Source organism: Cinclus cinclus, chromosome 34 (assembly GCF_963662255.1).
Source record: "Cinclus cinclus chromosome 34, bCinCin1.1, whole genome shotgun sequence".
NCBI classification, from domain to species: domain Eukaryota; kingdom Metazoa; phylum Chordata; class Aves; order Passeriformes; family Cinclidae; genus Cinclus; species Cinclus cinclus.
In genome coordinates this window covers 308,858-331,326 of record NC_085079.1, presented here as the reverse complement: position 1 = coordinate 331,326, position 22,469 = coordinate 308,858, and the positions used below count along the sequence as shown (strand labels likewise).

At 48.8% G+C, this 22,469-nt stretch overlaps 1 protein-coding gene across 1 annotated transcript in view; it reads right to left on the bottom strand.

Annotated features, from left to right (window-relative positions):
* The window catches only part of MCM7 (minichromosome maintenance complex component 7), a 52,824-nt gene that overhangs the window by 28,934 nt on the left and 1,421 nt on the right, over positions 1 to 22,469 (bottom strand). Inside the window, exons 3-7 of the mRNA XM_062512149.1 lie at positions 21,541 to 21,705; positions 19,464 to 19,588; positions 17,472 to 17,652; positions 11,730 to 11,867; positions 2,525 to 2,674 (exon numbers count right to left, since the gene is read on the bottom strand). Of these exons, the coding sequence (XP_062368133.1) occupies positions 2,525 to 2,674; positions 11,730 to 11,867; positions 17,472 to 17,652; positions 19,464 to 19,588; positions 21,541 to 21,705 (759 nt within the window). The remainder of the gene's footprint in view (positions 1 to 2,524; positions 2,675 to 11,729; positions 11,868 to 17,471; positions 17,653 to 19,463; positions 19,589 to 21,540; positions 21,706 to 22,469) is intronic.

The window sequence follows — 22,469 nt, the reverse complement described above, 5'->3', positions numbered from 1 at the left end:
GAAAATTGGGGATGGGGAGGAAAAAAATGGAGATTTTGGGAAAAAATTGGGGATTTTAGGGGGGGAAAAAAACCGGGATTTTGGGAAAAAATTGGGGATGGGGGAGGAAAAAAAAACCGGAGATTTTGGGAAAAAATTGGGGATGGGGGAGGAAAAAAAACGGGGATTTTGGGAAAAAATTGGGGATTTTAGGGGGGAAAAAAAAACGGGGATTTTGGGAAAAATTGGGGATGGAGGAGGAAAAAAACGGGGATTTTGGGAGAAAATTGGGGATGGGGGAGGGAAAAAATTGGGATTTTGGGAGAAAATTGGGGATTTTAGGGGGGAAAAAATGGGATTTTGGGAAAAAATTTTGGATGGGGGAGGAAAAAAATTGGGATTTTGGGAGAAAATTGGGGATGGGGAGGGAAAAAATTGGGATTTTGGGAGAAAATTGGGGATGGGGGAGGAAAAAAATTGGGATTTTGGGAGAAAATTGGGGATGGGGAGGAAAAAAATTGGGATTTTGGGAGAAAATTGGGGATGGGGGAGGGAAAAATTTGGGATTTTGGGAAAAAATTGGGGATGGGGAGGAAAAAAATTGGGATTTTGGAGGAAAATTGGGGATTTTAGGGGGAAAAAAATTGGGATTTTGGGAGAAAATTGGGGATGGGGGAGGGAAAAAATTGGGATTTTGGGAGAAAATTGGGGATTTTAGGGGGGGAAAAAATTGGGATTTTGGGAGAAAATTGGGATTTTAGGGGGAAATTGGCATTTTTGGGCAAAACAACAACAACAACAAAAAAAAGGTGATTTTGGGGTAGAAAATCTGGTGAGATTTTGGGTGCCAGGTGAGGGTTTTGGGGTCCCAGGTGAGGATTTGGGGTCCAGGTGAGGTTTTGGGGTCCCAGGTGAGATTTTGGGGTCCCAGGTGAGGTTTTGGGGGTCCCAGGTGAGGTTTTGGGGTCCCAGGTGAGGTTTTGGGGTCCCAGGTGAGGTTTTGGGGTCCCAGGTGAGATTTTGGGGTCCCAGGTGAGGTTTTGGGGTCCCAGGTGAGATTTTGGGGTCCCAGGTGAGGTTTTGGGGGTCCCAGGTGAGGTTTTGGGGGTCCCAGGTGAGGGTTTGGGGTCCCAGGTGCACTCTGTGACTCACCTGGGTCACCTGCCTGAAGCCAGCTCTCAGCAGGGGCAGGAAGGGAGCTCTGGGAGACCCCAGGTGAGGGTTTTGGGGTCCCAGGTGAGGTTTGGGGTCCCAGGTGAGGTTTTGGGGGTCCCAGGTGAGGTTTTGGGGTCCCAGGTGAGGGTTTGGGGTCCCAGGTGCACTCTGTGACTCACCTGGGTCACCTGCCTGAAGCCAGCTCTCAGCAGGGGCAGGAAGGGGAGCTCTGGGAGACCCCAGGTGAGGTTTTGGGGTCCCAGGTGAGGGTTTGGGGGTCCCAGGTGAGGTTTTGGGGGTCCCAGGTGAGGTTTTGGGGGTCCCAGGTGAGGTTTTGGGGTCCCAGGTGCACTCTGTGACTCACCTGGGTCACCTGCCTGAAGCCAGCTCTCAGCAGGGGCAGGAAGGGGAGCTCTGGGAGACCCAGGTGAGGTTTTGGGGGTCCCAGGTGAGGTTTGGGGGTCCCAGGTGAGGGTTTTGGGGGTCCCAGGTGAGGGTTTGGGGTCCCAGGTGAGGGTTTGGGGTCCCAGGTGCACTCTGTGACTCACCTGGGTCACCTGCCTGAAGCCAGCTCTCAGCAGGGGCAGGAAGGGGAGCTCTGGGAGACCCCAGGTGAGGTTTGGGGGTCCCAGGTGAGGTTTGGGGGTCCCAGGTGAGGGTTTGGGGTCCCAGGTGAGGTTTTGGGGGTCCCAGGTGAGGTTTTGGGGTCCCAGGTGCACTCTGTGACTCACCTGGGTCACCTGCCTGAAGCCAGCTCTCAGCAGGGGCAGGAAGGGGAGCTCTGGGAGACCCCAGGTGAGGTTTTGGGGGTCCCAGGTGAGGGTTTGGGGTCCCAGGTGAGGGTTTTGGGGGTCCCAGGTGAGGTTTTGGGGGTCCCAGGTGAGGGTTTGGGGGTCCCAGGTGCACTCTGTGACTCACCTGGGTCACCTGCCTGAAGCCAGCTCTCAGCAGGGGCAGGAAGGGGAGCTCTGGGAGACCCCAGGTGAGGTTTTGGGGGTCCCAGGTGAGGGTTTGGGGGTCCCAGGTGAGGGTTTGGGGTCCCAGGTGAGGGTTTGGGGGTCCCAGGTGAGGGTTTGGGGTCCCAGGTGCACTCTGTGACTCACCTGGGTCACCTGCCTGAAGCCAGCTCTCAGCAGGGGCAGGAAGGGGAGCTCTGGGAGACCCCAGGTGAGGGTTTTGGGGTCCCAGGTGAGGGTTTGGGGGTCCCAGGTGAGGGTTTGGGGGTCCCAGGTGAGGTTTTGGGGTCCCAGGTGAGGGTTTGGGGTCCCAGGTGAGGTTTTGGGGTCCCAGGTGAGGGTTTGGGGTCCCAGGTGAGGGTTTGGGGGTCCCAGGTGAGGTTTTGGAGGTCCCAGGTGAGGGTTTGGGGTCCCAGGTGCACTCTGTGACTCACCTGGGTCACCTGCCTGAAGCCAGCTCTCAGCAGGGGCAGGAAGGTTCCCGTCACCTTGACGTGGTCCCCGGGCTGGGCCTGCCGCGTGTTGGCCCCGCTCAGGTGCAGCGCCAGCGAGCGAGGCAGGTGCCCCACGGGGACCTGGTCAGACTGCGGGGACGGGCGCGCAGGTGAGCGCCTGCGCACACCTGGGCACGTTTTGGGGATGTTTTGGGGACCTTACAGTGAATTTTGGGGACTTTTCGGGCATTTTGGGACATTTTCAGGTTGTTTTGGGGATATTTAAGTCAATTTTGGGGATTTTTTGGGAAATTTGGGGAGATTTTGGGGCATTTTCAGGTTGTTTTGGGGACATTTAAGTCAATTTTGGGGATTTTTTGGGAAATTTGGGGAGATTTTGGGGCATTTTCAGGTTGTTTTGGGGACATTTAAGTCAATTTTGGGGATTTTTTTTGGAAATTTGGGGAGATTTTGGGGCATTTTCAGGTTGTTTTGGGGACATTTAAGTCAATTTTGGGGATTTATTTTGGGAAATTTGGGGAGATTTTGGGGCATTTTCAGGTTGTTTTGGGGACATTTAAGTCAATTTTGGGGATTTATTTTGGGAAATTTGGGGACATTTTGGGACATTTTCAGGTTGTTTTGGGGACATTTAAGTCAATTTTGGGGATTTTTCGGGAAATTTGGGGAGATTTTGGGGCATTTTCAGGTTGTTTTGGGGACATTTAAGTCAATTTTGGGGATTTTTTTGGACACTTGGGACCATTTTGGGGGACACTGAAGTGAATTTTGGGGACTTTTTGGGCATTTGGGGACGTTTTGGGGACATTTTGGGACATTTTCAGGTTGTTTTGGGGACATTTAAGTCAATTTTGGGGATTTTTTGGGAAATTTGGGGAGATTTTGGGGCATTTTCAGGTTGTTTTGGGGACATTTAAGTCAATTTTGGGGATTTTTTGGGAAATTTGGGGAGATTTTGGGGCATTTTCAGGTTGTTTTGGGGACATTTAAGTCAATTTTGGGGATTTTTTGGGAAATTTGGGGAGATTTTGGGGCATTTTCAGGTTGTTTTGGGGACATTTAAGTCAATTTTGGGGATTTTTTGGGAAATTTGGGGAGATTTTGGGGCATTTTCAGGTTGTTTTGGGGACATTTAAGTCAATTTTGGGGATTTTTTGGGAAATTTGGGGAGATTTTGGGGCATTTTCAGGTTGTTTTGGGGACATTTAAGTCAATTTTGGGGATTTTTTTTGGGAAATTTGGGGAGATTTTGGGGCATTTTCAGGTTGTTTTGGGGACATTTAAGTCAATTTTGGGGATTTTTTGGGAAATTTGGGGAGATTTTGGGGCATTTTCAGGTTGTTTTGGGGACATTTAAGTCAATTTTGGGGATTTTTTTGGACACTTGGGACCATTTTGGGGGACACTGAAGTGAATTTTGGGGACTTTTTGGGCATTTGGGGACGTTTTGGGGACATTTTGGGACATTTTCAGGTTGTTTTGGGGACATTTAAGTCAATTTTGGGGATTTTTTGGGAAATTTGGGGAGATTTTGGGACATTTTCAGGTTGTTTTGGGGACATTTAAGTCAATTATGGGGATTTTTTTTGGAGATTTGGGGAGATTTTGGGACATTTTCAGGTTGTTTTGGGGACATTTAAGTCAATTTTGGGGATTTTTTTTGGGAAATTTGGGGAGATTTTGGGGCATTTTCAGGTTGTTTTGGGGACATTTAAGTCAATTTTGGGGATTTTTCGGGAAATTTGGGGAGATTTTGGGGCATTTTCAGGTTGTTTTGGGGACATTTAAGTCAATTTTGGGGATTTTTTTGGACACTTGGGACCATTTTGGGGGACACTGAAGTGAATTTTGGGGACTTTTTGGGCATTTGGGGACGTTTTGGGGACATTTTGGGGCATTTTCAGGTTGTTTTGGGGACATTTAAGTCAATTTTGGGGATTTTTCGGGAAATTTGGGGAGATTTTGGGGCATTTTCAGGTTGTTTTGGGGACATTTAAGTCAATTTTGGGGATTTTTTGGGAAATTTGGGGAGATTTTGGGGCATTTTCAGGTTGTTTTGGGGACATTTAAGTCAATTATGGGGATTTTTTTTGGAGATTTGGGGAGATTTTGGGACATTTTCAGGTTGTTTTGGGGACATTTAAGTCAATTTTGGGGATTTTTTGGGAAATTTGGGGAGATTTTGGGGCATTTTCAGGTTGTTTTGGGGACATTTAAGTCAATTTTGGGGATTTTTTGGGAAATTTGGGGAGATTTTGGGACATTTTCAGGTTGTTTTGGGGACATTTAAGTCAATTTTGGGGATTTTTTGGGAAATTTGGGGAGATTTTGGGGCATTTTCAGGTTGTTTTGGGGACATTTAAGTCAATTTTGGGGATTTTTTGGGAAATTTGGGGAGATTTTGGGACATTTTCAGGTTGTTTTGGGGACATTTAAGTCAATTTTGGGGATTTTTTGGGAAATTTGGGGAGATTTTGGGGCATTTTCAGGTTGTTTTGGGGACATTTAAGTCAATTTTGGGGATTTTTTTTGGAGATTTGGGGAGATTTTGGGACATTTTCAGGTTGTTTTGGGGACATTTAAGTCAATTTTGGGGATTTTTTTTGGGAAATTTGGGGAGATTTTGGGGCATTTTCAGGTTGTTTTGGGGACATTTAAGTCAATTTTGGGGATTTTTTGGGAAATTTGGGGAGATTTTGGGGCATTTTCAGGTTGTTTTGGGGACATTTAAGTCAATTTTGGGGATTTTTTGGGAAATTTGGGGAGATTTTGGGGCATTTTCAGGTTGTTTTGGGGACATTTAAGTCAATTTTGGGGATTTTTTGGGAAATTTGGGGAGATTTTGGGACATTTTCAGGTTGTTTTGGGGACATTTAAGTCAATTTTGGGGATTTTTTGGGAAATTTGGGGAGATTTTGGGGCATTTTCAGGTTGTTTTGGGGACATTTAAGTCAATTTTGGGGATTTTTTGGGAAATTTGGGGAGATTTTGGGACATTTTCAGGTTGTTTTGGGGACATTTAAGTCAATTTTGGGGATTTTTTGGGAAATTTGGGGAGATTTTGGGGCATTTTCAGGTTGTTTTGGGGACATTTAAGTCAATTTTGGGGATTTTTTTTGGAGATTTGGGGAGATTTTGGGACATATTCAGGTTGTTTTGGGGACATTTAAGTCAATTTTGGGGATTTTTTTTGGGAAATTTGGGGATATTTTGGGGCATTTTCAGGTTGTTTTGGGGACATTTAAGTCAATTTTGGGGATTTTTTTTGGGAAATTTGGGGAGATTTTGGGGCATTTTCAGGTTGTTTTGGGGACATTTAAGTCAATTTTGGGGATTTTTTGGGAAATTTGGGGAGATTTTGGGGCATTTTCAGGTTGTTTTGGGGACATTTAAGTCAATTTTGGGGATTTTTCGGGAAATTTGGGGAGATTTTGGGGCATTTTCAGGTTGTTTTGGGGACATTTAAGTCAATTTTGGGGATTTTTTGGGAAATTTGGGGAGATTTTGGGGCATTTTCAGGTTGTTTTGGGGACATTTAAGTCAATTTTGGGGATTTTTTGGGAAATTTGGGGAGATTTTGGGGCATTTTCAGGTTGTTTTGGGGACATTTAAGTCAATTTTGGGGATTTTTCGGGAAATTTGGGGAGATTTTGGGGCATTTTCAGGTTGTTTTGGGGACATTTAAGTCAATTTTGGGGATTTTTTTGGACACTTGGGACCATTTTGGGGGACACTGAAGTGAATTTTGGGGACTTTTTGGGCATTTGGGGACGTTTTGGGGACATTTTGGGGCATTTTCAGGTTGTTTTGGGGACATTTAAGTCAATTTTGGGGATTTTTTGGGAAATTTGGGGAGATTTTGGGACATTTTCAGGTTGTTTTGGGGACATTTAAGTCAATTTTGGGGATTTTTTGGGAAATTTGGGGAGATTTTGGGACATTTTCAGGTTGTTTTGGGGACATTTAAGTCAATTTTGGGGATTTTTTGGGAAATTTGGGGAGATTTTGGGGCATTTTCAGGTTGTTTTGGGGACATTTAAGTCAATTTTGGGGATTTTTTTTGGAGATTTGGGGAGATTTTGGGACATTTTCAGGTTGTTTTGGGGACATTTAAGTCAATTTTGGGGATTTTTTTTGGGAAATTTGGGGAGATTTTGGGGCATTTTCAGGTTGTTTTGGGGACATTTAAGTCAATTTTGGGGATTTTTTTTGGGAAATTTGGGGAGATTTTGGGGCATTTTCAGGTTGTTTTGGGGACATTTAAGTCAATTTTGGGGATTTTTTGGGAAATTTGGGGAGATTTTGGGGCATTTTCAGGTTGTTTTGGGGACATTTAAGTCAATTTTGGGGATTTTTTGGGAAATTTGGGGACATTTTGGGGCATTTTCAGGTTGTTTTGGGGACATTTAAGTCAATTTTGGGGATTTTTCGGGAAATTTGGGGAGATTTTGGGGCATTTTCAGGTTGTTTTGGGGACATTTAAGTCAATTTTGGGGATTTTTTTGGACACTTGGGACCATTTTGGGAGACACTGAAGTGAATTTTGGGGACTTTTTGGGCATTTGGGGACGTTTTGGGGACATTTTGGGACATTTTCAGGTTGTTTTGGGGACATTTAAGTCAATTTTGGGGATTTTTTGGGAAATTTGGGGAGATTTTGGGGCATTTTCAGGTTGTTTTGGGGACATTTAAGTCAATTTTAGGGATTTTTCGGGAAATTTGGGGAGATTTTGGGGCATTTTCAGGTTGTTTTGGGGACATTTAAGTCAATTTTGGGGATTTTTTTTGGGAAATTTGGGGAGATTTTGGGGCATTTTCAGGTTGTTTTGGGGACATTTAAGTCAATTTTGGGGATTTTTTGGGAAATTTGGGGAGATTTTGGGGCATTTTCAGGTTGTTTTGGGGACATTTAAGTCAATTTTGGGGATTTTTTGGGAAATTTGGGGAGATTTTGGGACATTTTCAGGTTGTTTTGGGGACATTTAAGTCAATTTTGGGGATTTTTTGGGAAATTTGGGGAGATTTTGGGGCATTTTCAGGTTGTTTTGGGGACATTTAAGTCAATTTTGGGGATTTTTTTTGGAGATTTGGGGAGATTTTGGGACATTTTCAGGTTGTTTTGGGGACATTTAAGTCAATTTTGGGGATTTTTTGGGAAATTTGGGGAGATTTTGGGGCATTTTCAGGTTGTTTTGGGGACATTTAAGTCAATTTTGGGGATTTTTTGGGAAATTTGGGGAGATTTTGGGGCATTTTCAGGTTGTTTTGGGGACATTTAAGTCAATTTTGGGGATTTTTTGGGACACTTGGGACCATTTTGGGGGACACTGAAGTGAATTTTGGGGACTTTTTGGGCATTTGGGGACGTTTTGGGGACATTTTGGGGCATTTTCAGGTTGTTTTGGGGACATTTAAGTCAATTTTGGGGATTTTTTGGGAAATTTGGGGAGATTTTGGGGCATTTTCAGGTTGTTTTGGGGACATTTAAGTCAATTATGGGGATTTTTTGGGAAATTTGGGGAGATTTTGGGGCATTTTCAGGTTGTTTTGGGGACATTTAAGTCAATTATGGGGATTTTTTGGGAAATTTGGGGAGATTTTGGGGCATTTTCAGGTTGTTTTGGGGACATTTAAGTCAATTATGGGGATTTTTTTTGGAGATTTGGGGAGATTTTGGGACATTTTCAGGTTGTTTTGGGGACATTTAAGTCAATTTTGGGGATTTTTTGGGAAATTTGGGGAGATTTTGGGGCATTTTCAGGTTGTTTTGGGGACATTTAAGTCAATTTTGGGGATTTTTTGGGAAATTTGGGGAGATTTTGGGACATTTTCAGGTTGTTTTGGGGACATTTAAGTCAATTTTGGGGATTTTTCGGGAAATTTGGGGAGATTTTGGGACATTTTCAGGTTGTTTTGGGGACATTTAAGTCAATTTTGGGGATTTTTTGGGAAATTTGGGGAGATTTTGGGACATTTTCAGGTTGTTTTGGGGACATTTAAGTCAATTTTGGGGATTTTTTTTGGAGATTTGGGGAGATTTTGGGACATTTTCAGGTTGTTTTGGGGACATTTAAGTCAATTTTGGGGATTTTTTTTGGGAAATTTGGGGAGATTTTGGGGCATTTTCAGGTTGTTTTGGGGACATTTAAGTCAATTTTGGGGATTTTTTGGGAAATTTGGGGAGATTTTGGGGCATTTTCAGGTTGTTTTGGGGACATTTAAGTCAATTTTGGGGATTTTTTGGGAAATTTGGGGACATTTTGGGGCATTTTCAGGTTGTTTTGGGGACATTTAAGTCAATTTTGGGGATTTTTTGGGAAATTTGGGGAGATTTTGGGGCATTTTCAGGTTGTTTTGGGGACATTTAAGTCAATTTTGGGGATTTTTCGGGAAATTTGGGGACATTTTGGGGCATTTTCAGGTTGTTTTGGGGACATTTAAGTCAATTTTGGGGATTTTTTGGGAAATTTGGGGAGATTTTGGGGCATTTTCAGGTTGTTTTGGGGACATTTAAGTCAATTTTGGGGATTTTTTTGGACACTTGGGACCATCTTGGGGGACACTGAAGTGAATTTTGGGGACTTTTTGGGCATTTGGGGACGTTTTGGGGACATTTTGGGGCATTTTCAGGTTGTTTTGGGGACATTTAAGTCAATTTTGGGGATTTTTTGGGAAATTTGGGGAGATTTTGGGGCATTTTCAGGTTGTTTTGGGGACATTTAAGTCAATTTTGGGGATTTTTCGGGAAATTTGGGGACATTTTGGGGCATTTTCAGGTTGTTTTGGGGACATTTAAGTCAATTTTGGGGATTTTTTGGGGCATCTGGGGTCATTTGGGGATATTCTGAGGATGTTTTGGGGACACTGAAGTTAATTTTGGGGACTTTTCTGCATTTGGGGACATTTTTGAGACATTTTGGAGATATTTTAGGGTATTTAAGACAATTTGGGGGCAACTTTGGAACAATTTTGGGACGTTTTCGGGGCATTTCGAGACAGTTTGGGGAAATTTGAAGCAAATTTTGGGGATATTTGACAAAATTCCGAGGCATTCTTGGACATTTCCGAAATATTTTGGGACACCAGAGGACATTAAAGCAAATTCCAGGAAGATTTGAGGACGTTTAGGGCCATTTGAGACAATTTTGGGACGTTTCAGAACCATCGAGGTCATTTTTGAAGGCCCCGGATGTCATCTTGAATCCAAATTTGAAGGAATTTTTGAGGATTTTGGAGTTTCCGGAAGGAATTTTTTAGGATTTTGGGGTGTCCCGTCAAGAATTTTGGGGTCCTCGCCTCATTCAGGAGCTCCTGAACCCAAAATTCCCAAAACTTGATGGACTTGGAGCCAATTTTAGGGCCCTGGCCTCCATTTTACAAGCCCCGGTGGCCATTTTGGAACCATTCCTGAGGGGATTTTGGAATTTCCTGAGGGAATTTTTTAGGATTTTGGGGTGTCCCGTCAGGAATTTTGGGGTCCCTCCCTCGCTCAGGAGCTCCTGAACCCAAAATTCCCAAAACTTGATGGACTTGGAGCCAATTTTAGGGCCCTGGCCTCCATTTTACAGGCCCCGGTGGCCATTTTGGAGACATTCCTGAGGGGATTTTGGAGTTTCCTGAGGGAATTTTTTAGGATTTTGGGGTGTCCCGTCAGGAATTTTGGGGTCCCAGCCTCATTCAGGAGCTCCTGAACCCAAAATTCCCAAAACTTGATGGACTTGGAGCCAATTTTAGGGCCCTGGCTGCCATTTTACAAGCCCCGGTGGCCATTTTGGAACCATTCCTGAGGGGATTTTGGAGTTTCCTGAGGGAATTTTTTAGGATTTTGGGGTGTCCCGTCAGGAATTTTGGGGTCCCTCCCTCGCTCAGGAGCTCCTGAACCCAAAATTCCCAAAACTTGATGGACTTGGAGCCAATTTTAGGGCCCTGGCCTCCATTTTACAGGCCCCAGTGGCCATTTTGGAACCATTCCTGAGGGGATTTTGGAATTTCCTGAGGGAATTTTTTAGGATTTTGGGGTGTCCCGTCAGGAATTTTGGGGTCCTCGCCTCATTCAGGAGCTCCTGAACCCAAAATTCCCAAAACTTGATGGACTTGGAGCCAATTTTAGGGCCCTGGCTGCCATTTTACAAGCCCCGGTGGCCATTTTGGAACCATTCCTGAGGGGATTTTGGAGTTTCCTGAGGGAATTTTTTAGGATTTTGGGGTGTCCCGTCAGGAATTTTGGGGTCCCAGCTCATTCAGGAGCTCCTGAACCCAAAATTCCCAAAACTTGATGGACTTGGAGCCAATTTTAGGGCCCTGGCTGCCATTTTACAAGCCCCGGTGGCCATTTTGGAGACATTCCTGAGGGGATTTTGGAATTTCCTGAGGGAATTTTTTAGGATTTTGGGGTGTCCCATCAGGAATTTTGGGGTCCCCGCCTCATTCAGGAGCTCCTGAACCCAAAATTCCCAAAACTTGATGGACTTGGAGCCAATTTTAGGGCCCTGGCCTCCATTTTACAGGCCCTGGCCGCCATTTTGGAGACATTCCTGAGAGGATTTTGGAGTTTCCTGAGGGAATTTTTTAGGATTTTGGGGTGTCCCGTCAGGAATTTTGGGGTCCCTCCCTCGCTCAGGAGCTCCTGAACCCAAAATTCCTAAAACTTGATGGACTTGGAGCCAATTTTAGGGCCCTGGCCTCCATTTTACAGACCCCGGTGGCCATTTTGGAACCATTCCTGAGGGGATTTTGGAATTTCCTGAGGGAATTTTTTAGGATTTTGGGGTGTCCCGTCAGGAATTTTGGGGTCCCTCCCTCGCTCAGGAGCTCCTGAACCCAAAATTCCCAAAACTTGATGGACTTGGAGCCAATTTTAGGGCCCTGGCTGCCATTTTACAAGCCCCGGTGGCCATTTTGGAGACATTCCTGAGGGGATTTTGGAGTTTCCTGAGGGAATTTTTTAGGATTTTGGGGTGTCCCGTCAGGAATTTTGGGGTCCCTCCCTCGCTCAGGAGCTCCTGAACCCAAAATTCCCAAAACTTGATGGACTTGGAGCCAATTTTAGGGCCCTGGCCTCCATTTTACAGGCCCCGGTGGCCATTTTGGAGACATTCCTGAGGGGATTTTGGAGTTTCCTGAGGGAATTTTTTAGGATTTTGGAGTGTCCCGTCAGGAATTTTGGGGTCCCTCCCTCACTCACGTGTTCCTGGATGCGCAGTTCCTGGAATTTGGTGAATTTGGAGCCCCGGCTCTGCAGGTAGAGCCGTCCCCCCGAGCGGTTGGTTTGGCACTCCCGGCTCGGGCACAGCAGCAACGGTGTGAACGTCGGGCCCTCAATCTGGGGGAAAAAAAACCCCAAAATCTCAGAGAATCCCCGCCAAAAAAATTCACCTGAATCCCAAAAATCTCAGAGAATCCCAAAATATTCCAACTCAACGCCCCAAAAAATCCCCCCAAGATCCCAAAAACTCCAAAGCGTCCCTCGGAAAAGGAGGGAAAATGGCGCCTTCAATCTGTGAGGGGAGACCCCAAAAATTCAGAGAATTCCCCAAAAAAAATCCACCTGAATCCCCAAAAAAATCCCACCTGAACCCTAAAAAATTTACCTGAACCCCAAAAGTTCCACCTGAACCCCAAAATAATCCCCAAGGTCCCAAAAAATCCTCTCCTGAGACCCCCAAGAGTGTCGGTTGGAAAAGGAGGGAAAATGGCGCCTTCGATCTGTGAGGGGAGACCCCAAAAATTCAGAGAATTCCCCCCAAAAAATCCCTCCCCAAACCCCTGAAATTCCTTAAAAATGCCTTCCCAGTATGAACCAGTTCGTCCCAGTCCATACCAGTATGAAAGGGAGGTCTCGGTCACAACCGTCAGTGACAATGAGACCCAAAAAACCTGAAAAAATCCCTTAAAAAACCCCTGGAAATGGTTCCAAACCCCTCCCAGTCTATCCCAGTATGTCCCAGTCTATCCCAGTATGTCCCAGTATGTCCCAGTACCGGCTGGTAGGTCTCGGCCCCGCACTGGTCACAGCTGTAGGTGGCACTGAGATCCCAAAATCCCCCCAAAACCTTAAAAATTCCTTTAAAAAAAACCCTGGAAATGGTTCCAAACCCCTCCCAGTCTATCCCAGTCTATCCCAGTCTATCCCAGTATGTCCCAGTACCGGCTGGTAGGTCTCGGCCCCGCACTGGTCACAGCTGTAGGTGGCACTGAGACCCCAAAATCCCCCAAAAACCTTAAAAAATCCCTTAAAAAAAACCCTCGAAATGGTTCCAAACCCCTCCCAGTCCATCCCAGTCCATCCCAGTCTATCCCAGTATGTCCCAGTATGTCCCAGTACCGGCTGGTAGGTCTCGGCCCCGCACTGGTCACAGCTGTAAGTGGCACTGAGATCCCAAAATCGCCCAAGAACCCTAAAAAATCCCTTAAAAAACCCCTCGAAATGGTTCCAAACCCCTCCCAGTCTATCCCAGTCTATCCCAGTCTATCCCAGTATGTCCCAGTACCGGCTGGTAGGTCTCGGCCCCGCACTGGTCACAGCTGTAGGTGGCACTGAGACCCCAAAATCCCCCAAAAACCTTAAAAAATCCCTTAAAAAACCCCTCAAAATGGTTCCAAACCCCTCCCAGTCTATCCCAGTCTATCCCAGTATGTCCCAGTCTGTCCCAGTACCGGCTGGTAGGTCTCGGCCCCGCACTGGTCACAGCTGTAAGTGGCACTGAGACCCCAAAATCCCCCAAAAACCTTAAAAAATCCCTTAAAAAAACCCTGGAAATGGTTCCAAACCCCTCCCAGTCTATCCCAGTATGTCCCAGTCTATCCCAGTATGTCCCAGTATGTCCCAGTACCGGCTGGTAGGTCTCGGCCCCGCACTGGTCACAGCTGTAGGTGGCACTGAGACCCCAAAATGCCCCAAAAACCTTAAAAAATCCCTTAAAAAACCCCTCGAAATGGTTCCAAACCCCTCCCAGTCTATCCCAGTCTATCCCAGTCTATCCCAGTATGTCCCAGTACCGGCTGGTAGGTCTCGGCCCCGCACTGGTCACAGCTGTAGGTGGCACTGAGACCCCAAAATCCCCCAAAAACCCTAAAAAATCCCTTAAAAAAAACCCTCGAAATGGTTCCAAACCCCTCCCAGTCTATCCCAGTATGTCCCAGTCTATCCCAGTATGTCCCAGTATGTCCCAGTCTGTCCCAGTACCGGCTGGTAGGTCTCAGCCCTGCTTTGGTCACAGCTGTAAGTGGCACTGAGACCCCAAAATCCCCCAAAAACCTTAAAAAATCCCTTAAAAAACCCCTGGAAATGGTTCCAAACCCCTCCCAGTCTATCCCAGTCTATCCCAGTATGTCCCAGTCTATCCCAGTCTATCCCAGTATGTCCCAGTACCGGCTGGTAGGTCTCGGCCCTGCACTGGTCACAGCTGTAGGTGGCACTGAGACCCCAAAATCCCCCAAAAACCTTAAAAATTCCCTTAAAAAAAACCCTCGAAATGGTTCCAAACCCCTCCCAGTCCATCCCAGTCTATCCCAGTCTGTCCCAGTATGTCCCAGTACCGGCTGGTAGGTCTCGGCCCCGCACTGGTCACAGCTGTAGGTGGCACTGAGACCCCAAAATCCCCCAAAAACCTTAAAAAATCCCTTAAAAAACCCCTGGAAATGGTTCCAAACCCCTCCCAGTCCATCCCAGTCTATCCCAGTATGTCCCAGTATGTCCCAGTACCGGCTGGTAGGTCTCGGCCCCGCACTGGTCACAGCTGTAGGTGGCACTGAGACCCCAAAATCCCCCAAAAACCCTAAAAAATCCCTTAAAAAAAACCCTCGAAATGGTTCCAAACCCCTCCCAGTCTATCCCAGTCTATCCCAGTCCCTCCCAGTCTATCCCAGTCTATCCCAGTATGTCCCAGTCTATCCCAGTATGTCCCAGTACCGGCTGGTAGGTCTCGGCCCCGCACTGCTCACAGCTGTAGGTGGCACTGAGACCCCAAAATCCCCCAAAAACCCTAAAAAATCCCTTAAAAAACCCCTGGAAATGGTTCCAAACCCCTCCCAGTCCATCCCAGTCCATCCCAGTCTATCCCAGTATGTCCCAGTACCGGCTGGTAGGTCTCGGCCCCGCACTGGTCACAGCTGTAAGTGGCACTGAGATCCCAAAATCGCCCAAAAACCCTAAAAAATCCCTTAAAAAACCCCTCGAAATGGTTCCAAACCCCTCCCAGTCTATCCCAGTCTATCCCAGTATGTCCCAGTCTATCCCAGTATGTCCCAGTATGTCCCAGTACCGGCTGGTAGGTCTCGGCCCCACACTGGTCACAGCTGTAAGTGGCACTGAGATCCCAAAATCGCCCAAAAACCCTAAAAAATCCCTTAAAAAACCCCTCGAAATGGTTCCAAACCCCTCCCAGTCTATCCCAGTATGTCCCAGTCTATCCCAGTCCATCCCAGTCTATCCCAGTATGTTCCAGTATGTCCCAGTACCGGCTGGTAGGTCTCGGCCCCGCACTGGTCACAGCTATAGGTGGCACTGAGACCCCAAAATGCCCCAAAAACCCTAAAAATTCCCTTAAAAAAAACCCTCGAAATGGTTCCAAACCCCTCCCAGTCTATCCCAGTCCCTCCCAGTCTATCCCAGTCCATCCCAGTCTATCCCAGTATGTCCCAGTCTATCCCAGTATGTCCCAGTATGTCCCAGTACCGGCTGGTAGGTCTCGGCCCCGCACTGCTCACAGCTGTAGGTGGCACTGAGACCCCAAAATCCCCCAAAAACCTTAAAAAATCCCTTAAAAAACCCCTGGAAATGGTTCCAAACCCCTCCCAGTCTCTCCCAGTATGTCCCAGTCTATCCCAGTATGTCCCAGTCTATCCCAGTATGTCCCAGTACCGGCTGGGAGGTCTCAGCCCCGCACTGCTCACAGCTGTAGGTGGCACTGAGACCCCAAAATCCCCCAAAAACCCTAAAAAATCCCTTAAAAAACCCCTGGAAATGGTTCCAAACCCCTCCCAGTCTATCCCAGTCTATCCCAGTCCATCCCAGTATGTCCCAGTATGTCCCAGTACCGGCTGGTAGGTCTCGGCCCCGCACTGGTCACAGCTGTAGGTGGCACTGAGACCCCAAAATCCCCCAAAAACCTTAAAAAATCCCTTAAAAAACCCCTGGAAATGGTTCCAAACCCCTCCCAGTCTATCCCAGTCTATCCCAGTCTATCCCAGTATGTCCCAGTCTATCCCAGTATGTCCCAGTACCGGCTGGTAGGTCTCGGCCCCGCACTGGTCACAGCTATAGGTGGCACTGAGACCCCAAAATGCCCCAAAAACCTTAAAAAATCCCTTAAAAAACCCCTGGAAATGGTTCCAAACCCCTCCCAGTCCATCCCAGTCTATCCCAGTATGTCCCAGTATGTCCCAGTACCGGCTGGTAGGTCTCGGCCCCGCACTGGTCACAGCTGTAGGTGGCACTGAGACCCCAAAATCCCCCAAAAACCCTAAAAAATCCCTTAAAAAAACCCCTGGAAATGGTTCCAAACCCCTCCCAGTCTATCCCAGTCTATCCCAGTCTATCCCAGTATGTCCCAGTACCGGCTGGTAGGTCTCGGCCCCGCACTGGTCACAGCCGTAGGTGGCACTGAGATCCCAAAATCCCCCAAAAACCTTAAAAAATCCCTTAAAAAACCCCTGGAAATGGTTCCAAACCCCTCCCAGTCCATCCCAGTCTATCCCAGTATGTCCCAGTATGTCCCAGTACCGGCTGGTAGGTCTCGGCCCCGCACTGGTCACAGCTGTAGGTGGCACTGAGACCCCAAAATGCCCCAAAAACCCTAAAAAATCCCTTAAAAAAACCCTCGAAATGGTTCCAAACCCCTCCCAGTCTATCCCAGTCCATCCCAGTCTGTCCCAGTATGTCCCAGTACCGGCTGGTAGGTCTCGGCCCCGCACTGGTCACAGCTGTAGGTGGCACTGAGACCCCAAAATGCCCCAAAAACCTTAAAAAATCCCTTAAAAAACCCCTGGAAATGGTTCCAAACCCCTCCCAGTCTATCCCAGTATGTCCCAGTCTATCCCAGTATGTTCCAGTATGTCCCAGTACCGGCTGGTAGGTCTCAGCCCCGCACTGCTCACAGCTGTAGGTGGCACTGAGACCCCAAAATGCCCCAAAAACCCTAAAAAATCCCTTAAAAAACCCCTGGAAATGGTTCCAAACCCCTCCCAGTCTATCCCAGTATGTCCCAGTCTGTCCCAGTATGTCCCAGTACCGGCTGGTAGGTCTCGGCCCCGCACTGGTCACAGCTGTAGGTGGCACTGAGACCCCAAAATCCCCCAAAAACCCTAAAAAATCCCTTAAAAAAAACCCTCGAAATGGTTCCAAACCCCTCCCAGTCTATCCCAGTCTATCCCAGTATGTCCCAGTATGTCCCAGTACCGGCTGGTAGGTCTCGGCCCCGCACTGGTCACAGCTGTAAGTGGCACTGAGATCCCAAAATCGCCCAAAAACCTTAAAAAATCCCTTAAAAAACCCCTGGAAATGGTTCCAAACCCCTCCCAGTCTATCCCAGTCTATCCCAGTATATCCCAGTCTGTCCCAGTACCGGCTGGTAGGTCTCAGCCCCGCACTGCTCACAGCTGTAGGTGGCACTGAGACCCCAAAATCCCCCAAAAACCTTAAAAAATCCCTTAAAAAACCCCTGGAAATGGTTCCAAACCCCTCCCAGTCTATCCCAGTCTATCCCAGTATGTCCCAGTCTATCCCAGTATGTCCCAGTCCATCCCAGTATGTCCCAGTACCGGCTGGTAGGTCTCGGCCCCGCACTGGTCACAGCTGTAAGTGGCACTGAGACCCCAAAATCCCCCAAAAACCTTAAAAAATCCCTTAAAAAACCCCTGGAAATGGTTCCAAACCCCTCCCAGTCTATCCCAGTCCATCCCAGTATGTCCCAGTATGTCCCAGTACCGGCTGGTAGGTCTCGGCCCCGCACTGGTCACAGCTGTAGGTGGCCACCCGCAGCAGGGGCCGCACGTCGCTGGCTCGGGTCACCACGCCCTGCACGGTCACCAGGGCCCCGATGCTGCCGGCCCGGAGCTCGCGGGGGGACAGAGCCTTGGAGCAGGACGGGGCACGGAAATAGAGCTCGCTTTTGGGGAGAAAAATGGGGATTTGGGGAAAAATGGGGGAGAAATGGGGATGGGGGGGGGAAATGGGGATTTGGGGAAAAATGGGGGAGAAATGGGGATGTGGGGGGGGGGAAAATGGGGATTTGGGGGAAAAATGGGGGAGAAATGGGGATGGGGGGGGAGAAATGGGGGAGAAATGGGGATGGGGGGGGGAAAAAATAGGGATTTGGGGAGAAAATGGGGGAGAAATGGGGATGTGGGGAGGGGGAAAATGGGGACTTTGGGGGGAAAATGGGGGAGAAATGGGGATGTGGGGGGGGAGAAATGGGGATTTTGGGGGGAAATGGGGGAGAAATGGGGATGTGGGGGGGGAGAAATGGGGGAGAAATGGGGATGTGGGGGGGGGGAAATGGGGATGTGGGGGGGGGAAATGGGGATTTGGGGGAAAAATGGGGGAGAAATGGGGATATGGGGGGGGAGAAATGGGGATTTTGGGGTGAAATGGGGGAGAAATGGGGATGAGGGGGGGGGGAAAATGGGGATTTTGGGGGGAAATGGGGGAGAAAAGGGCATTTTGGGGAGAAAATGAGAGAAATAATGGGGAAAAAAAGGGGGATTTGGGGGGGAAAAAGGGGGATTTTGGGGGGAAAATGAGAGAAATAATGGGGGAAGAAATGGGAGATTTTGGGGCAAGAAGGGGGAGAAAAATGGGGGATTTTGGGGAGAAGGAAATGGGGAATTTTAGGGGGAAAAAATGAGAGGAAAAAATGGACAAGAAGTGGGAGATTTTGGGGCAAGAAATGGGGAATTTTGGGGCAAGAAATGGGGGGTTTTGGGGCAAGAAATGGGGGAAAAATGGGGGATTTTGGAGAGAAGGAAATGGGGGATTTTGGGGAGAAGGAAATGGGGAACCAAGAGCTCCTGCTGGGACAGAGCCTTGGAGCAGGACGGGGCACGGAAATAGAGCTCGATTTTGGGGAGAAAAATGGGGATTTGGGGAAAAATGGGGGAGAAATGGGGATGTGGGGGGGAGAAATGGGGGAGAAATGGGGATGTGGGGGGGGGGAAATGGGGGAGAAATGGGGATGTGGGGGGAAAAATGGGGATTTGGGGAAAAATGGGGGAGAAATGGGGATGTGGGGGGGGGAAATGGGGGAGAAATGGGGATGGGGGGGAAAAAATGGGGATTTTGGGTTGAAATGGGGGAGAAATGGGGATGTGGGGGGGAAAAATGGGGATTTGGGGGAAAAATGGGGGAGAAATGGGGATGTGGGGGGGAGAAATGGGGATTTTGGGGGGAAATGGGGGAGAAATGGGGATGTGGGGGGGAAAATGGGGATGAAATGGGGATGTGGGGGGGTAAAAAATGGGGATTTTGGGGGGAAATGGGGGAGAAATGGGGATGTGGGGGGGTAAAAAATGGGGATTTTGGGGGGAAATGGGGGAGAAAAGGGCATTTTGGGGAGAAAATGAGAGAAATAATGGGGAAAAAAAGGGGAATTTGGGGGGGAAAAAGGGGGGAGAAATGGGGATTTTTTGGGGAAAATGAGAGAAATAATGGGGGCAGAAATGGGAGATTTTGGGGCAAGAAGTGGGAGAAAAATGGGGGAGAAATGGGGATTTGGGGGGAAGGAAAAATGGGGGAGAAATGGGGATTTTGGGGGGAAAAAATGGGGGAGAAATCGGGATTTTGGGGGGAAGGAAAAATGGGGGATTTTGGGGGGAAGGAAAAATGGGGGATTTTGGGGGGAAGGAAAAATGGGGGAGAAATGGGGATTTTGGGGTGCCCAGGAATTGGGTCTGGGGTCATCAGGGCCCTGCCCAGACTCACAAACGCCGCAGCAGCTCCGGGGGGAATTGATTTTGGGGGGTCCTGGGGGCTCCCCCAGCCCGGCCCCGCTGCTCCAGCAGCAGCCGATGCTCCAGGTAAACGTCCAGGGGGTCTCGAGGGGGGGCCTGGGGAGGGAGGAAATTTGGGGAGGGGGCTCAAGGTGAGTCTGAGGTATCCTTCAAGCAGAATTAACCCAAAATCACCGAAAAAAAAAAAAAAAAGGGCAAAAAAAAAATTTAAAAATGGTCCAAAAGCACCTCAAAGTTCACCAGGTAAATGTCCAGGAGGGCAGGAGCCACCCCATGATCCCAAAACCACCCAAAAACTCCTGAAAACCACCCAAAATCCCACCCAGGACACCCCAAAATCCCACCCAGGACACCCCAAAATCCCAAATTCGGGGTTCCCTGACCTCGGCAGAGCCGTACAGGGACAGCAACACTGACCCACCGTGACCCTAAAACCACCCAAAATCTCCTAAAAACCACTCAAAATCCACCCAGGACAATCCAAAATCCCACCCAGGACACCCCAAAATCCCACCCAGGACACCCCAAAATCCCAAATTCGGGGTTCCCTGACCTCGGCAGAGCCGTACAGGGGCAGCAACACTGACCCCCCGTGACCCTAAAACCACCCAAAATCTCCTAAAAACCACCCAAAATCCACCCAGGACACCCCAAAATCCCAAATTCGGGGTTCCCTGATCTCAGCAGAGCCATAGAGGGGCAGCAGCACTGACCCCCCGTGACCCTAAAACCACCCAAAATCTCCTAAAAACCACCCAAAATCCACCCAGGACATCCCAAAATCCCAAATTCGGGGTTCCCTGACCTCGGCAGAGCCGTACAGGGGCAGCAACACTGACCCACCGTGACCCTAAAACCACCCAAAATCTCCTAAAAACCACCCAAAATCCACCCAGGACACGCCAAAATCCCACCCAGGACACCCCAAAATCCCAAATTCGGGGTTCCCTGATCTCGGCAGAGCCGTACAGGGGCAGCAACACTGACCCCCCGTGACCCTAAAACCACCCAAAATCTCCTAAAAACCACCCAAAATCCACCCAGGACACCCCAAAATCCCAAATTCGGGGTTCCCTGACCTCGGCAGAGCCGTACAGGGACAGCAACACTGACCCACCGTGACCCTAAAACCACCCAAAATCTCCTAAAAACCACCCAAAATCCACCCAGGACACCCCAAAATCCCAAATTCAGGGTTCCCTGACCTCGGCAGAGCCGTACAGGGGCAGCAACACTGACCCACCGTGACCCTAAAACCACCCAAAATCTCCTAAAACCACCCAAAATCCACCCAGGACACCCCAAAATCCCAAATTCGGGGTTCCCTGATCTCAGCAGAGCCGTACAGGGGCAGCAACACTGACCCCCCGTGACCCTAAAACCACCCAAAATCTCCTAAAAACCACCCAAAATCCACCCAGGACACGCCAAAATCCCACCCAGGACACGCCAAAATCCCACCCAGGACATCCCAAAATCCCAAATTCGGGGTTCCCTGACCTCGGCAGAGCCGTACAGGGGCAGCAACACTGACCCCCCGTGACCCTAAAACCACCCAAAATCTCCTAAAAACCACCCAAAATCCACCCAGGACACCCCAAAATCCCAAATTCGGGGTTCCCTGACCTCGGCAGAGCCGTACAGGGGCAGCAACACTGACCCACCGTGACCCTAAAACCACCCAAAATCTCCTAAAAACCACCCAAAATCCACCCAGGACACCCCAAAATCCCAAATTCGGGGTTCCCTGACCTCGGCAGAGCCGTACAGGGGCAGCAACACTGACCCACCGTGACCCTAAAACCACCCAAAATCTCCTAAAAACCACCCAAAATCCACCCAGGACACCCCAAAATCCCACCCAGGACACCCCAAAATCCCAAATTCGGGGTTCCCTGACCTCGGCAGAGCCGTACAGGGGCAGCAACACTGACCCACCGTGACCCTAAAACCACCCAAAATCTCCTAAAAACCACCCAAAATCCACCCAGGACACCCCAAAATCCCACCCAGGACACCCCAAAATCCCAAATTCGGGGTTCCCTGACCTCGGCAGAGCCGTACAGGGGCAGCAGTTCGTGCACGGCGTCCGAGAAGACGCGGCCGTAGCGCCGGACGTTCTCCACCACGGCCTCGGCCAGCTCGGGCTCGTCCTCGGCCACATCGTCCAGGGCCACCCACAGGGCGAGCTGCTCCCGGCGAGCCAGAGCTGTCTGTGGGGGAATGGGTTTGGGGTGACAAACGGGGGGTTTGGGGAAAGTTTATAAAGGTTTGGGGTGACAAACGGGGGGTTTGGGAAAGGTTCATGAAGGTTTGGGGTGAGAAACGGGGGGTTTGGGAATGGTTCATGAAGGTTTGGGGTGACAAACGGGGGGTTTGGGAAAGGTTCATGAAGGTTTGGGGTGAGAAACGGGGGTTTGGGAAAGGTTTATAAAGGTTTGGGGTGACAAAGGGGGGGTTTGGGAAAGGTTTATAAAGGTTTGGGGTGAGAAACGGGGGGTTTGGGAATGGTTCATGAAGGTTTGGGGTGACAAACGGGGGGTTTGGGAAAGGTTCATGAAGGTTTGGGGTGAGAAACGGGGGTTTGGGAAAGGTTCATGAAGGTTTGGGGTGACAAAGGGGGGGTTTGGGAAAGGTTTATAAAGGCTTGGGGGAATGGGAGAGGATTTGGGGGGGATTTGGGGAGTGGGAGGGGGTTTGGGGTGACAAACGGGGGGTTTGGGAAAGGTTCATGAAGGTTTGGGGTGAGAAACGGGGGTTTGGGAAAGGTTTATAAAGGTTTGGGGTGACAAACGGGGGTTTGGGAATGGTTTATGAAGGTTTGGGGTGAGAAATTGAGGGTTTGGGAAAGGTTTATAAAGGTTTGGGGTGAAAAATAGGGGGTTTGGGAATGGTTTATGAAGGTTTGGGGGAATGGGAGAGGATTTGGGGAGTGGGAGGGGGTTTGGGGTGACAAACGGGGGGTTTGGGAAAGGTT